Genomic DNA, 16,902 nt, shown 5'->3' on the forward strand with positions numbered 1-16,902 from the left:
ATTTTGTTAAGTTTTACATATTTGTATTATTTATTACTCGTACAAAATATTATGGTAGCTCTTGTTCATGTTAAATATTTGAAAATGTAGATTTAACTACCTGTTGCCGTCTAGATTAATTCATATTGTTGGTACAATCAAAACAGTGATATATTAACCCTTTTTTCCGTCTTTTATCAGAGCAGGGTGTACTGTGATATTAAATAGCTATAATGTTTATCTCTTTGAAAGTCCATCTCTCCTCGAATACACGTAGGCCTACAAGGTCATCCTGCCGATCTTTTCCACACCTGGGCATGTCATTAAAGCGATCAATTTTTGAGAACAAAAATTACCAATCATAATAGCTGGTAATGTTTTACCAAGTGAATATCGAGGTGTACTTTAATTTCTCTTGATGATTTATTTACCACCGAGGTAAATCACGAGGTCAAAGGTCACAGGGCTTACTACGTATGCAAACATAGCTTGTATCGCGTTATCTCAAGAACCGGTGGACGGATTACCATCAAAATCAAAACATGTATGAATCTTGTAGAGCCAATGAACTGATTAGATTTTAGGATGAAGAGGTCAAAGGTAAACATAGTAGGGCTCATCATGTATGCCTATAAATAGCTTGTGAACGCATTATCACTAAAACCGAAAGATGGATTACTATCAAACTCAGAACATGTATGTATCTCGCAGAGCCATGTATATCGAAAATAGCTTGTCATCACAATTTTCTGAGAACCTGTTAATGGATTACAATCAAACTTGAATACTAAAACTGACTTCCGTTTTGGTTTGTAAAATCGCTCTTTGGCAGAGGCATTATTTTCGTCTGCGCGCGGTCGAAGTTCCATCTTGTTATCATTAGCCTTATCATACACATAATTTACAATTAAAACGCAGGTTAAAGGAGGTGCCAAAGCAGAACTGACATGTCTAGAGTTCATCAATTTCTGGTTGTATTCCATCTACGCCCATGCTGTGGCGCCGTCTTCAGTCATAAATAAGAGTACGTCTAAACCCGCCCAGAAATCTCCACCAATATTCATCGTTGGTACGCATCGAGAAAGTGTGAAAGGAGATGCACAAGAGAAAAGGGAAAAGGTAATGGTTTATTATATACACGTTTGTTTATAATGAAAAAATAATGTTGTTTACCCCAGCTGTTTTTCTTGAAGGTCCTGAAATTCTTGATATCGGCAATATCCCCAAATGCCGAGATGTGCGCCTTTTGGACTGAATTAAGAGCCACTTCGGGAACTTACTTACTTTTGGTGTACGGCACATGCATGCGCGTGATACACATATCATGCAACCGCATTATACGTGTCTGAAAGCGAATTCGATCGTGCAGTGATTTCAAACTTGTCTTGTCTTCGGTGAAACTTTTTCCAGGTCGCACGCGCTGTATAGGATTTGTTGTGAATTTTATCCAAGTCACATCTCTCATCCAGGGATATCTCTGTATCTTTTTTCGTTTATTTTCGTGCGATCAGCACACAGCAGATTATCAGATAGACCTACCCTTAATACTCGATTAACACCAACAAGACCGACACCAACACCATAAAGATCGTACACAAAGTACCATACCCTGAGTTAGACTGAACGCTTTAGTCTCTGATATCAACGGTTGTTCCGCTGTGACTACATCTGGCCAGACCGAGATGAATGAGATGCTACAATTTGTTCACTCTTTACATCTTCACATATCCATTTTGGCTGCAAAATTACACTTCCTGTTATTGTAAAAGATAACAAAATCTGAAATATATACTTTGACTTACGATAGCTTGCTCATTTTAATAGCTCCTACATTTTACTTTTAATTTCGAGAAAGACTTTTCGTCAACATGAGTCGTTAAAATGTCAGTTTTACTAAAAGAATTCCCCATACCAAACGATTATTTCTGTCTAACCCTGAGCGGCCGTTACATTGGTCATTTGAATTCAGATATGAGTCAGTTTGGCAGTGAGATTGTGCTATTGCATTAGAACAGCTTGACTATATATAACTTTGCAAAATTTGTATTTACACTCTCTTGTGAATGGACGTTTTAAAATCAAATTTCACCCTGGTATTAGGTTGGTTTTGATAGTACAAGAAAATTTAAAAAAAACGGATTACTGTAAATTTGAGCAATATCTGATTAAAGGGTAATCAATTTAAACGAATATTTGTTTTTATCTGAACAAATTATTTAGTCATACGTGCATGCTAGATGTAATCAATCATTACAAATATGTTTTTTTTACAGCCCCATTCATTCATTAAATAAGCTAGAAAATAAAACATAATACAATTTGCACTACCAAGCAAATGGGAGACGACCCCATTAGATAAGTCATAGATTTGCTAAATTGTTTTGCATTGATTGTAACTTCAACATCTGAATAAAGGGTAATACATTTAAACGAATATTTATTTTATCTGAACAGATGTAATCACTCATTAACATTATGTTTTTACATAGCCCCATTCCTTCATTAAATAAGCAAGAACATGAACATTTATGAAAATTGCACTACCAAGCAATCGGAAGACGACCTCAACAGATAAGGCAAAGATTTGCCAATTTGTGTTTCATTGCTTATAACTTCAACATTTAATGAATTTCTTATTTTTAGACAGACTTGTTCAAATCACTGATCTGTTTCTCTATGTTTGTTGCTTGTATTAAATCTAATGAGATATCAAGATGGACTTTAATTTCATTTGCTATCTCATATCGGCATTCTTTTTGTTTGCATATATTATCGTGAAGCAGATTTACAACATATATTAGATATTGAAAAAGTGAAAAGTGAAGAGTTTGGTCTAAGCATAAATGTCAAGAAAACTTAGACCCCGTTTACAGCGAGAAGGGCCAGGGCCCGGGCCGGGCCGGGCCGGGCCGCGGCCGAGCCAGGTCTACTCGACCCCGCAAATGTGTGCGTTTATAGTGGTAGGCTCGGCCGCGGCCTAAATTGTAACCTTTCAATATTTTGTCGTAGTGGTGCTCTGCATGTCAACAAACGATTATCTAGGGACCGCGCCGGGGGGGGGGGGGGGGGGGGGGTCACAGTGCAGATCCGGTCGCGCGCATATTTGCAGTAAATCTTTTCCCCAATTTCCTATACACGGCGAACTTTCACTTCCGGGGTAAAAGTTGGCCGCGCATTTGGCCCTGCGTGCGTTTACAGTGAGAAAAGGCAGAGACTACCTCCAGAGCAGGGCCAAATGCGCGGCCAGTTTGGCCTTTTGCGCGTTTACAGTGCCCGGCCTTTTTGCTCACTGCAAACGGGGTCATAGTCACTGATTTTTAGTAGAACAGAAAATAAGCCTAGAATATGTTTGACACTCGATGGGCATATCATTGAGCAAGTCAGTTATTACATCTACTTAGGACAAAATATCACAGATGATGCCAAATGCGAAGCAGAAATAAAAAGAAGAATAGAAATTGCTCGGAATACATTTCTGGCAATGAAAGGATTATTCACAAATAGAAAGGTGAAATTTGCGCTTAGGTTGAGACTATAGTAAACTGTTATGTATGGTCTGTCATGTTGTATGGAGCAGAAACTTGGATAATACACAAGGCCATGGAAAATAGAATAACATCTTTTCAAATGTGGATCTACAGAAGAATGATGAAAATATCCTGGAAACGTATGAAAACAAATAAAGAGATATTGCACATGGCAGGGCGTAAACAAATTGCACTGGTAGGATTAGTTAAGGAGAGGAAAATCAAATAATTTAATAATGTTAAAAGGCACCAAAGCCTCTTAAAGGATGAATTGGAAGGAAGAGTGGAAGGAAGTAGACCTAGAGGGAGACCCAGAATCAACTGGGAAGAGAATGTCAAGAACTGGAGTGCACTAAAACGGGAAGAGTGCACCAGAATGGCAGAAGAAATGGAGAGATGTTGCAATCAACCTCCGAACCGGGAGAAGATGCTTAGATACACTGTCGCTCATAAAGGTGGAATATTTTTTTTTTATCCCAATTTATGGAATTATTTTAAAAATAATTTAAAAATAATAGATCTAGATAATAGTATACATTCTCAGATTTTATTGAATAATAATTTGCCAATGTGTGTTTTGCGTGACTGCTAAAGCATGTGTATGCTACTATGCTTATCAACTAGGGGACCTATGCCCTTAAGTCATAAATGACAGTAATGAGGATTAATGCCCCACAAAAGGGCACCACATCGACACGGTTTTGATCATGGGGCCTCACAGTTACGAGGCCATTGCTTTGTCACTGAACCGTGACTGTACGCAGCGGGGGCTAGGGTAGGGGGCAGTTTCCATAAATAAAAAAAAACAGAAAATGCAATACATTTTCAATAATTTATTCCATGTTACCCCGGTCCCCAACATAAACAAATCTTCTGTGTGCCCATGCCATGAGCCGTAATGCATGGCCGTCCAGAGGATTTGTTTATGTTGGGGACCGGGGTAAAACGCAATAAATTATTAAAAATATATTGCATTTTCTGTGTGTTTTTTTATTTATGGAAACTGCCCCCTACCCTAGCCCCCGCTGCGTACAGTCATGTAGATGTGTAGATAGATATTATCGTGTTCTCATCTAAAGTGAAATAGGCATGCATGTTTAACATGTGTTTTTTCTGTTCATTTCACTCGTTTTGTCTTCTAGATTGGCTCTGCCTTTGAGAAGATCCGTGAATCTATCATGAAGAGGCCATTTGAACGCCATGTGGTCCCCAAGTATTATGCCATTGAAAACAGCTTGGAGGACAAAGATGAAGTGGTACATCACAAACAAATCATCAACTATCACAATTTATAGTAATCTGTAGCAAAAGAGTATTACTGATTATCTATCTAATCCACTTACATCCAATCCCAAATGTAAAGTTGCTTTTCCTTGCAGTTACAAAGTGCTGCACAAATTGCTCCACATCTTTGGACCACTTCAACATCAATGTATCACTTCAAAAAGTTAAGCTAATGCAGTCCATTGTTATTTAACAACATACCGTATACAGTGCGTCCCAGAAAAAACGAAACCGAGAAGTATCGATGTTTAATCATAACTTAATCACATTTATAATTAATAAATGACACACATTTGGAAAGCTTAGGCCCTCCTCTTTCATTTGATGCAACTCATCCGATGCATGTTCACGCATGAGTGATTAAAATGAATTTGAAGAGAGGAAACCAAAAAAGTCATTTGGCGGACGGTATCTGAATTTCAAAGAGAAAATCACATTTCCAAAAAGTTGAGGTTCTGCCCTTTCATATGACACCTCAATGAGGAACATTGAGCAAGGAATTACAGAGTTGACAAGAGAGTTAATATGCTACGGTCACAAAGGTTCGTACGAACGATGCGTTCGTACGAATCTCCTTGTTTTTCCATGGTCTTCCCGAATTTCCATGGTCTAAAGATCGTTCGTACGGCGCACAGTGGGCCAGGGAGGAACCAAAGTGCGCCAAAACTAATTTTGGGTGATTTTTTGTTTTCAATTTTGTTCTTGCCCAGTTGAAAGGTAATACATAGAGGAATACCTCAGTGAAATATTTAATTCCGTTATGCACAATAAGGGTATAAATTTAATACTTCAAACAGCAAAATCCTACATATTCACAGTTTTAGTGCAAAAGTAACTTATTTTATAAATCTTTCAATTCAACATGAAGTTTTTAAGTTATTGATATAAAATTGCTCTCACATATTCCTGATAGTTCATTTCGTTGAATGAATGGGTTAAAATTAATAGAAACACAATCTTCATGATATATTATAGGGTAGTTCACTGAAAAATGGACTAATTATCCATGTTTTTTATAAATCCAGAAGAAATGTTTAGATCTCCGCAGTGTACCGCTTACATTTTATTACCACCATTTCCTCTGATGTCTAAGCTTTAATTTGATACCAAATTTGGCTGCCCGATCTTGCCCGTTGTTATGTTAGAGGCGATTTCCCTTGCCACATTGCCCCGAAAATTGAGGGTTTTGGGGGTCCGCGGCCGAATCATGAAGGATTCGTGGTCATAAAGCACGGCGCGAGGGGGCGCGTGACACTTGTTCTGACACCGCGGACCAAAATAAACACATTTTCGGGGCAATGTTGCAAGGAAAACGGCTCAAACATAATAACGGGCAGAATCGGGCAGCCAAATCTGGTATCAACTTAAAGCTTAGACATCAGAGAAAATGTTGGTAATAACATTTTAGCGAAAATCCCTGGAAATCCAAACATTTCCTCTGGATTTATAAAAAATAAATCCCCAAACATGAGTTTTGGCGCACTTTGGTTCCTCCCTGGCCCACTGTGCGGCGTTCGTAGCAGTTCGTAATGGTATTTGTTACCGAGGCTTACTCAATTTCTTTGACAATCAGCCGTAAACGAAAGACTTCATGCATGGCTGATTGTCAACGAAACGGAGTTAAGTCTGTTGTCAATTCTGCTTGTTGCTACGGCAGGGAGCCAGTTAAAACGAATTCGTTTGATACAATTATGGAAATGCAAGCACTACTTTAAATAAACAGAGCTTTGTCATTCCTTGCTCATTGTTCATGATTGGAGTGTCATATAAAAGGGCAGAAAAATCAACTTTCTTTGCAATTCAGGTATTATTTCTGGTTATACTGACATTGTTTTCCATCCACTGTGCTTGACGAAAATCAATTATAGGAATTTACTACCTACGATCATCTGGCATTGATTTACATAGTAGTTACTCTTGGTAGAAAACAGGCTTCATGCTTTAATTGCCTCTGGTTATAATACAACTGTATAAATATGTTTGTTTAAATGCATTGTGGAAGATTAAAATCACCTCTTTCATTACCCATTGGCAATTCTTCTCCAAATTTATTTGCTACATATATGCAATTATTCCCTCTGTTACTATAAAGTGATATTTTTTTGCAATAAGCTTATTATTCCTGAACATGCTCAATCGAAATTATCATTGAATATTAAATGACATTGCCTTAAATATTTTAAAAACTTTTATCCACATCTTTGTCTAAATCTTTTCTAGTATTGCTGTGTGATGGAATGCCATTGTTATTTTGCATATTGCTTTTGTATAATGATGTTTGTATCATAATGTAAACATCTGATTGCTTTGTAAAACAGATAATATCAGCCTTGAGCTGCATGTCACGTTTTTTAAATAATAAACCAACCAATACACTTAATTCCTTTGTAGCTGGTCGCGTTGAGGACACATATTACGAAAGTAGCGATGGAAGAGCCTTACATGGGAGAAGAGATTCCACTCAGATGGCTCTTATTTGAGGAAGCTCTAGCTGCAGATAAACTCAAATACATGTCATTAGATCAGGTAAGATTGCAACGTTAATTTTTGCCATTCTCAAAAATAATATGTGTTTAGGTGCTGTTGTGGAAGAAAATTAGAAAACACTTGTATAGATATGCAATTCAAATTTGAATCTCAAGTTTTGAATGCCTAGTTTGGTTTTATTCCCTTGAAACCTTTTTTTTTTCTTTAAAATTTGCAATTGTTTGGTAATAATAATAATAATAATAATAATCCGGTTTTTTATATAGCGCTCAATACACCGATCCAACGATGTACCTAAGCGCTTTACAGATATATTATTACCCCGGTCATCGGATTCAGGCTTACCCGCACACAATGTGTGCACATTTTCCACTCCCTGGGGAGCATTCCAGCCAGTCGCCATTTTACAGGCGCACACTTGCTCGTTCAACCACATGAACGTTCGCATCCTACCGGGTACCCATTTAACACCTGGGTGTAGAGTAGCAAGTGCAGGTAAATATCTTGCCAAAGGATATTAGTGCCGTGTCGGGATTCGAATTTTGTAACAAATAGATTAGTATGTATTTTGTAAATGGCCGACTATATTGCCTGTCTGAATAAATGGATGTAGTGCCTTTGAAAATCTTGGCATACAATTCAGGCTATATGTTGCCTTCTGTTAAAGTTTTGCTTTATTACTATATTTATATTCTGTGTATGTCCTATGTAAATTAAATGTAATGTTACTGTTATAATATTTATTCATTTGATAGATACTATTTGTGATGTTTTTCACCAATCATATGATGATTATGAAGCCATTTTTTTGCATTCTCGCAGACTAAGGAACTGACGCAGTCAGTCGGGATTGAATCGGAGCGTGAAATTCTCACGATGCTGACCTTTTACCACGATCTGGGTAATGTAATCTACTATGGAGGCATTGAAGACCAGCAATCTCTCCTACGAGACATGGTGATCCTGAATCCTCAATGGCTAATTGATGTCTTCAAGCAGGTCATAACCATCCTGGATCCTGCAAAGAGGGTGAGAAACCTCCTCCTTTACAACCTCGTTCACTCTTGCTGCAGTAAGCTGCAGCAATTTTTTTTGTATTACGAAATGAATGGGAAGTTGGCATTCTAAACTAATCGCATATCACAAAGGTCCTATGAAGTCTGGCCTACAAGAAATCGTAAGAGACGTGGCTAATTTATTTCTTCAAGCAGGTCATTACCATATTGGGCTCTGTAGAAAGGGTGAGAAACCTTCTTCTCCATTTATAATAATATTCTGGTTTATAAATAGCTTAATACATAATTAATGTCTTTATAAGCTTTCCATATGTATCATTTTCCCTAGCATCGGATTCAGACACTATGTATCTTTGTGTTAAAATATGGAAAGTTAGTAGTGTAGTACACTTAACAACATTTTGCGGTAAACTGCGACACTATGACCGATGGAAAGAAGGCTCTCACGAAGTCTCTTGAGGTACAGAGTTTTAGAGTATTGATACAAATGATAGGACATATTATTTATAATATTGATGTAACAAAGCTCTCTCTATTCACCATGTAGTAATGGTTTACGCTCTATACTCCTATGTTCAGTTTAAATTGACATTATGTGTTATTTCCAGGATGGGATCGTGAGCGATGCTTTGACCACTCTTGAGAAGGATGGTATCTTAGAGGATAGGTTGATTCAACATATGTGGCAAGGTTTTTTGGAGCAGAAGGAGGCATTAGTCAGGCTCATGACCAAGTTTGATCTCATCTGTGAGGCTCCTGTAGAAAGAGTAGATGCTGAGGTAAAATCTTAAACTAAATTGTGCTCCGACCCGTGCTCCCCCAGGAACGTCCCGGGTTTTTTTAATCATAAGTATAGGGTTAGGTTTATGGTTAACATTGGGTTTTCGTATCAGGTTTAGGGTATATTTTGTTTTGGTCCATTGCTGCATTTATAAATTTGGTTTAGGGTAGAATATTATTATTGCAGGTGCTCAACATCTTGTTTCACGTTAAACTCAGAATATTATGACTGGAAATATACAGAAAATATAGGAACAAACATGTACCAGCTTTTGTAAATAAATATATGTATATATATATATATATATGTATACATATATACATGTGCTTATATTGACTCAGGGTTGAAAAGGGGTACATAATTTCAAAATTTTAAATGTGCTTCATTTTTGATAACGTAAATTGTTTTAATATTAATTTAATCGAAATTAAATGTTGTATTGTGTTATTTTTTGTTTTATATTTTGGTTTAAGTGTTTGACTGTAATCTGATATTTCAGGTATCAAGTGAAACAGAGAAGGTGGTACAAAAGCGCTACTATGTTCCTTCCAGGTTGACGACCCCTTGCCCGCCAGAAGAGATTGCACAGATCAAATCTTCTACAGATTTTTATGTGGACTTCCAGCGCTTCTTACCAGGTGAAGATGAAATTATCATCTGTTTACTCTACAATAACATGTCTAAATGACCACCTCTCTATAAATGCCACCTGGCTAGAAAGGCCAAACATTTTGTCTCCCTTGAAAAAGAAATGGGTGTCCTAAAAGACCACCTGTCCACAGTGGCCACTGGCTCTTTTTTTCTTGAGTGGCCTCAATAAACAAGTTTGACTGACCTTAATAGTGCACCTTGTCCAACTCACGTATTGATTTGAAAAACTGTAGGATTGGCTTCAACCTTGAGTAGAAAGATGATAAGCTACAGACTATTTATTATAATTTGTTATCAGATTAGTGTACAATTTTCTTTTTATTTCGTTTAATTCAAATGATAAAATCAATATAGGATATTTCAGAGTTCACATATCCGCCACGCAAGGTGCTGAAGGTGCTCCAATATTACCCCAGCTCTTCTGGGCTACTTGTTGTAGATTGCCCCAAGCAAATCAAGAAATTCTTCCCTGTCGGTACCCTTTTAACACCTGGATAGAGAGTGGCAAATGTAGATTGATGTCCTGTCAAAGGACGTGTCAGGGCGATCAGGTGTATAAACCACTTTACAAAGTTATGATTATATGTTGATAGTCGGAGTTTAGTCCATCTTGTTAGAAACTCATGTTTTGTTTCTCAGAAATATATAATTGTCTTGAAGTATTATTGCAGCTATTTCTTTTTAAGCTGGCTTTCAAAACGTCACTAGCCATAATATGTTGGTCATCTCTCTCATTTGTCATTTCTACAGATGGGCTGTTTCATCGGTTGATGGCGAGAGCAGTCAGATGGATGAGTGAAAAGGATGGAGAACCAGTCACTCTTTTCCATCGTCACATCAGTATAATGGTTGATGGAGTACATCATGCCTTAATAGAGATGTTACCTCCTTGTGAAGCAACTATCAAGGTCTGAGTCAAGTGTCAGCGTTACCTTCTTTGCGGGTTGTCCGTCCGTCCTTCTTTACGTCCGTACTTCCGTCTGTACATCCCATTCTCGTGATCGCATTATCCCAAGAACCGATTGATGGATTTCCGCCAAACGTGGATCATGTATGAATCTTGCAGAGCCAATGAAGTGATTACATTTATGGGTCATTAGGTCAAATGTCAAAAGTCATAAGGCTCATTATATATGCAAAAATAGCATGTGGTCGCATTATCATTAGAAATTACCGTCAAACTCAAGACATTTATGTATCTTGCAAAGCATATGAACGGAGTAGATTTTGGAATCATGAGGTCAAAGTTCAAAGGTCATAGGGCTAATTATGTATGCACAAATAGCTTGTGAACACACTCTCCTTAGAACCGACGGATGGATTACTACCAAACTTGAATTTTAATAATTGTATCTTTTTTGGTTTGTAAAATCGCTTTATTGCGGGAGTATTATTTTTGACTACGCGCAGTCGCAGATCCATCTAGTTTTATTCATGGTGGAGATACTGAAATGTAAGTACATTTTTTCGAGGCCGAGTAGCCTCCGCCAGGCAATGTTATAGGAATTTTCCTGCAAACGATGATACTGTCGACACGTAGAGAACCAAGAGCTCTTCAGGGCTCTTATTTCTTTGAAATAATTACATTGTGTAACCCTGAAAACTTTACCTATAATTCAGTATCAAGGTCTGATTCTTAGTGCTCTAATCTGAAAAGTGGAACCTCATGATATCTTACTTGTTTGTATTGGTTTTAAATACACATACATTCTTAGGTGATAAGTGTTTTGTAATGTATTGTAATATTTTGTTATTCTATATTTGTTTTGTTTTACTTTTTTTTTATTAGATCATGTAATAAGTACTCTTTTGCAAATCAGTTCATGTGTGCTGAGGAACATATTCTGTGAAACGAACACAGAATTTAAAAATGTATAAATAAATTAATAAATAACCCTCACAAAACTGAGGGAAACTGAACAATATTTCACATTATATACCTCACTTAAGTAATCCAGCAATCTGATTGGTCGAAATTGCATTCATAAACTTTAACTGTTCCCGAAAATTCGCAGTAACCATGGTTAAAACAGACCTATTTTTCCAATAACCATGGTTATTGGGAAAATAGGTCAGTCTCCATGGTTACCCCATAGGTTTACATGTTTAAAAATGGTTTGAGCGATCGAGGATACCGTACGTGTGCGAAAAATTGGTCGGTAATTTCATACAAGACAAGACAATTCCAAACAAGACAAACATGGCTCAAGAATCTCTCCCAAGGTTTCAACTTATCAAATGCAAGACTCGCTGACAGCAAGAACAACAAAAAGGGTACGTGAAATTATCCATAAACATGTTCGTTTAGTTGCTGAAAAAGCATAGACGTATAGACTGTAGACGAAAATAGATCTAGTTGTCAGGGTGTCTGATCGCGTACCCGATGTTGTGTGTTAAAATTATTCACATAGAGATTGTGCGCAATGCATTCCCTATGCAGTCTACGTGCATTCCGCGACCATGCAAAAAAGGTCAATTTTTTTTTTCAATTCGAGATTCAAACCTTTATAATCTGTTGTGATCCTGAAGGTGATACTCAATAAGTGAGGTGTCATATGAAAGCGCAGGTTCTTCTCCATATTCCCCACAGGACCGGCCCACCCCCAAAATTGTAAAAATATCTTGCTTAGACTAGAATCTAGATCTAGTCTACTCTCAAAGATACAAAAATAGATCTAGTTGTCAGGGTGTCTTGATCGCGCACCCGATGCACTGTGTGTTAAGGTCAAGTTTTGTTTTCAATTCGAGATTCAAACCTTTATAATCTGTTGTGATCCTGAAGGTGATACTCAATAAGTGAGGTGTCATATGAAAGCGCAGGTTCTTCTCCATATTCCCCACAGGGCCGGCCCACCCCCAAAATGTAAAAATATCTTGCTTAGACTAGAATCTAGATCTAGTCTACTCTCAAAGATACACTCATAAAAAACAACCGTGCAGATAAACTAGAGAAAGGCCAAGGTGGTGTCATTAGTTGACTCTTTTGTTTTCGGCATATAAAAGTATTAAAGACTGCTTTAATATTCGAGAAATAGTTGTTTTTATACGCTCTCGGGAAGGTTACAATTGGGCTATTGCCCTCGGCACGCCTCGGTCAATAGCACAATTCTAACCTTCCCTTGAGCGTATAAAAACAACTATTTTTCTCAAAGCAGTCATTAATACTATACCATCATATTATTAATTTCTTCAACATCTGTTTCCCTTTACCTTTGATTTTGAACATGTCAGGTCATTGTATATAAAGGACCGGTTGCTGACCCTGATCATGATGGGGATAGTAACAAACCTCCAGCCCCAAGTGCTGTCAAAGAGGTGGGTAGCTCAACAGAATGGTTTCAATTACTACACAATATAAATGAACGGAGAAAATTATGTTTTTGTTCGATTGGAAAACTGGTAGCTTGCTTGTGTCTGCCAGTAAACATCTGAGAAAGTTCTCTGAAACCTAGAACTGAAACCGTCACTGGTAAATAATTGTTTGGATGTGTCATAGAACATGTGTTTCCAGTTGCATAAGTCGAATCGGTTGGGACCGCAAACAAATAGTTTGACTTAGTCAAAATGCGACTTAAGAAGTGTAAATAACACATGATTTGCATAAGTTTTCAAGAGAATGTATTTAACTAATAACAAAAATATGACTTGTACTTGAGTTATGCAGATATAACTGTAATTAACTTTACACTAACGTTACCCTGTCCTAAAGTGTGGTGAAACTTTGAGTCCTGTTAGATTAGAGGACAGTAAAGCTAGACCAAAGGGCACTTAAACTTGACTTATAAATCATTATCTACAGTTGAAGGCAGGACTAACTCCAATTCTATTTTAGAAAATCTGGTTATTTTAGGCCATATTCTACATCTAGTTTATGTGGTAACTGTGAAACTGTGAAATATTGCGCTTCATCAAAATGGTAGACCTTTCTGAAACCGTTCTGTGTCAGTAGGTTTATGGACAATTGTAAATGAGCTTCCAAGAAAATATTAATAGTGCATGATTAATTTTGGTCGAGATATATTGGAAACAAACCTCGAAATAAATGTACTGTTTATGGATGAGGAAGATGAGAGGACCATTTTTTCCCTTCACCCAAATCGGCAATACCCGTTCATGTGTCTCGGCAGACTTTGTTAGGTTAAGAGACAATATAAGCCAATGTGACGTGCGATTCATGCACTTTCCTAATGACAGTCTCACTGTAGATCCGTATGTTGTTAATTTAAATCAAAAGCTTGAAGTAGCCAAAAATGAATTAAAAATAATATCTGTCTTGGGGCTGTTGGTGTATTTATGGCAGGTGATGGACTTTGTAACGAAAAACCTTGATAGCCTTATTCAGCACTGGGCTAGGAGGATCGAGTATGATGTCCGCTTTCTGTGCCCGAGCCCGAAGTGCAAGTCGAAGATACTGCTTAAAGACTGTTACAAGGGAATGTCACTCAAGTGTAGACTACATACCATCCCTACTGCTGCAATCAAGTTCAAGTTTGGTAGGTCTATAAGACTTGGTACCCCACCGAAAACTATTTTTCTCTGTATTGAAACGAATTTCCCACACAGCAAACCGATGGTGCCATTAATATATACACTAGTCTCGCGAAGAGGCTTTGAGTGAGGAAAATGTAGGATAATAACTTTTCCATATCTGGTGATTGGTGACACCTGTTATTGGGCAAACACCCGAATGGTGTCAAATTCTCCATGAGAGCCCACTATAATATGCATCTTTAATATAGATAAAAGGCACGCATGTGTAAACTAGTTTACGCACCTGTACACACTGACATAGAATAGGAACCCAAGTCCAAGTTTAGTATCGTATGTGGGGGCTTATGCTTTTTTGAATGCCTTCATATGCCTTAACTATTAATGCATAAAATGCCAGGTAAAACTGTGTTTATTGTATACCTTGTAGCTGTACACAAATAATATGTTAGCTGATTGGCGCACTTTGGGGTTATTGGTGCAATACTTGTACTTCTGTGTATACAAGATTTCTTGGTCCTCCCAGTGATGCCAAAAGGCCCTGATTCTCTTTAAATTGTTTTAATAATTCTCAACATGCCATAATTATCTGTTCCACATTTTACTTTGATCAAACAAATACTGAATTTTTCACAAACGATGAGATTGGTGATGAATTTGTTGAACCTTCTTTAGGGCTCCTAACCTTTATTACTCGTAACCCTAATTCCTTTGTATAATTATGATTGAAAAATTTCGAAATTAAAATTAATCTCACAAGTATCTTATCATTCTATATAAATAGTATATAATATTATGTCTTATTATATTTGGTGTCAGGAGTGAGATTAGGTTTACACTTATTGTACCTGAAATGTTTATGTCAAAAAAGAATAATTTTCTAAATATTTCCAAACTATCTCTAGATGGTGTTAGGAAAGTCCAAAATCACAAACCTCTAAAATATGGATGTATATCTTGCCAGTGGATAGTATTGCTGTGATAGGGGTTTGAACCCTATACCTTGTGATCCACAGCCCTCCTATTCCTCCACTAGACCTCAACTCTTTTCAATTTGAATTTATTTCTGCATGTATTTAGGTATGAGTGACGAAGGAGTGGAGTCAGGGAACAAAAGTCCAATAAGTAAGTATGCAACACTTCATCTTCTCATTGTTATCATTTTTTTCTGGAATCAATATAAGAAGTAGGATTTGATTTTCTTAGTTTGAATCTGCCTATTCAATAAGCTCACAAATACCATTCTATATATGTTAGTATAGAATATTGTGTCTTGTTTCAATCAAGAGAGGGTTTACTGTTATTCTATTTTTTCTTGTTTCAGCTGCAGCTATTTCTCAAAAATAATGCCGGCTTATATAACACATCATAGGGTGCGTATCCGGACACCTACCCCCTGGACATCAACCCCCGGATAACCACCCCGAACAACTACCCACTAGACAACTACCCTGTTACACCCTCAAATGTAATAACTCCCACAAATGTAATAACACTTTACCCACAAATGTAACAACACCCACAAATGTAATAACACTTTACCCACAAATGTAATAATTTCACCCACAAATGTAATAACCACTTTACCCACAAATGTAATAATTTTTAATCACCCACAAATGTAATAATGACTTTACCCACAAATATAATAAATTTGAAGTGATATTTTGAATCACCCACAAATGTAATAATGACTTTACCCACAAATGTAATAAATTTGAAGGGATATTTTGTCGAATTTAAAACTAAAACCCTGTAATAAAGCTGGGTATAGCGCGCAGTCTTTGCTCCAGACCCGGTTATTAAAAAAAAAAAAAAAAGTCTTCAAAACTAAGACTCCACCATCTTCCAAACTAAGACCCGGTAATAAAGCATGGCTTTAGAGCGTAGTTTTTCTTCCAGACCCGGTTATTTCAACACTTTTTAAAAATCTTCAAAACTAAGACCCCATCATCTTATTCCTGTGGAAGAACATATGTGTGTGTGTGTGTGTATTTGGCTTTTACAGACGTGTATCAATCAGATATGATTATTTACGTCTGGGGACCGACCTTTAACGTCACCATCCGAAAGACGTGACTCAGTTTCGAACCTGCGTCCTCGGCTGAATCAGTTTGTAACTTCCACTGTAAGCTGGATTACAGGCGCACGCCACAACGCCTAGTTGTATATATATAAGTATTGAGCGTAGTCTTTCCTCCAGACCCGGTTTTTCAACAGTTAAAAAACAAAAAAAAAAAACAAAAAAAAAAAACCTTTTAAACTAAGACCCCTCTATCTTCCAAATTAAGACCCGGTAATAAAGCATGGGATTAGAACGAAGTCTTTACTTCAGACTCGGTTATTTAAAAAAAAAATCTTCAAACTAAGACCTCACCATCTCATTCCTGTGGAATAACATGGGTATAGAGCGTAGTCTTTCTTCCAGACCCGGTTATTTCAAATGAAATAGAAATTTAAACAAATCTTCGAAACTAAGACCCACCATCCACATATGTAATAATGTAATTTATTTTTTAAATGAAAAAAAAAGAGGAATAAGATGATGGGCTTAGTTTCGAAGATTTGTTTAAATTTCTATTTCCTTTGAAATAACCGGGTCTAGAGGAAAGACTACGCTCTATACCCATGTTATTCCACAGGAATGAGATGGTGAGGTCTTAGTTTGAAGATTTTTTTTTTTAAATAA

The 16,902-nt window shown here is 37.0% G+C and overlaps 1 protein-coding gene across 1 annotated transcript; it reads left to right on the forward strand.

Annotated features, from left to right (window-relative positions):
• The first annotated feature begins 564 nt into the window (after nucleotides 1-564).
• LOC105436936 lies at nucleotides 565-4,801 on the forward strand. Its single transcript, XM_030993225.1, has 3 exons — nucleotides 565-579; nucleotides 898-1,098; nucleotides 4,649-4,801. Exons 1-3 carry the CDS (start codon nucleotides 565-567, stop codon nucleotides 4,799-4,801), a joined length of 369 nt encoding a protein of 122 aa, XP_030849085.1.
• Nucleotides 4,802-16,902: the final 12,101 nt, after the last annotated feature.

This window comes from Strongylocentrotus purpuratus, unplaced genomic scaffold, assembly GCF_000002235.5.
Source record: "Strongylocentrotus purpuratus isolate Spur 01 unplaced genomic scaffold, Spur_5.0 spur5_scaffold_20, whole genome shotgun sequence".
Classification (NCBI taxonomy): Eukaryota; Metazoa; Echinodermata; class Echinoidea; order Camarodonta; family Strongylocentrotidae; genus Strongylocentrotus; species Strongylocentrotus purpuratus.

Bases quoted from the DNA above. Each gene is read 5' to 3' on its own strand.
- LOC105436936 (XM_030993225.1), top strand. The intron at 1,099-4,648 runs GTAATGGTTTAT...TTTGTCTTCTAG, and splicing joins CACAAGAGAAAAGGGAAAAG to ATTGGCTCTGCCTTTGAGAA.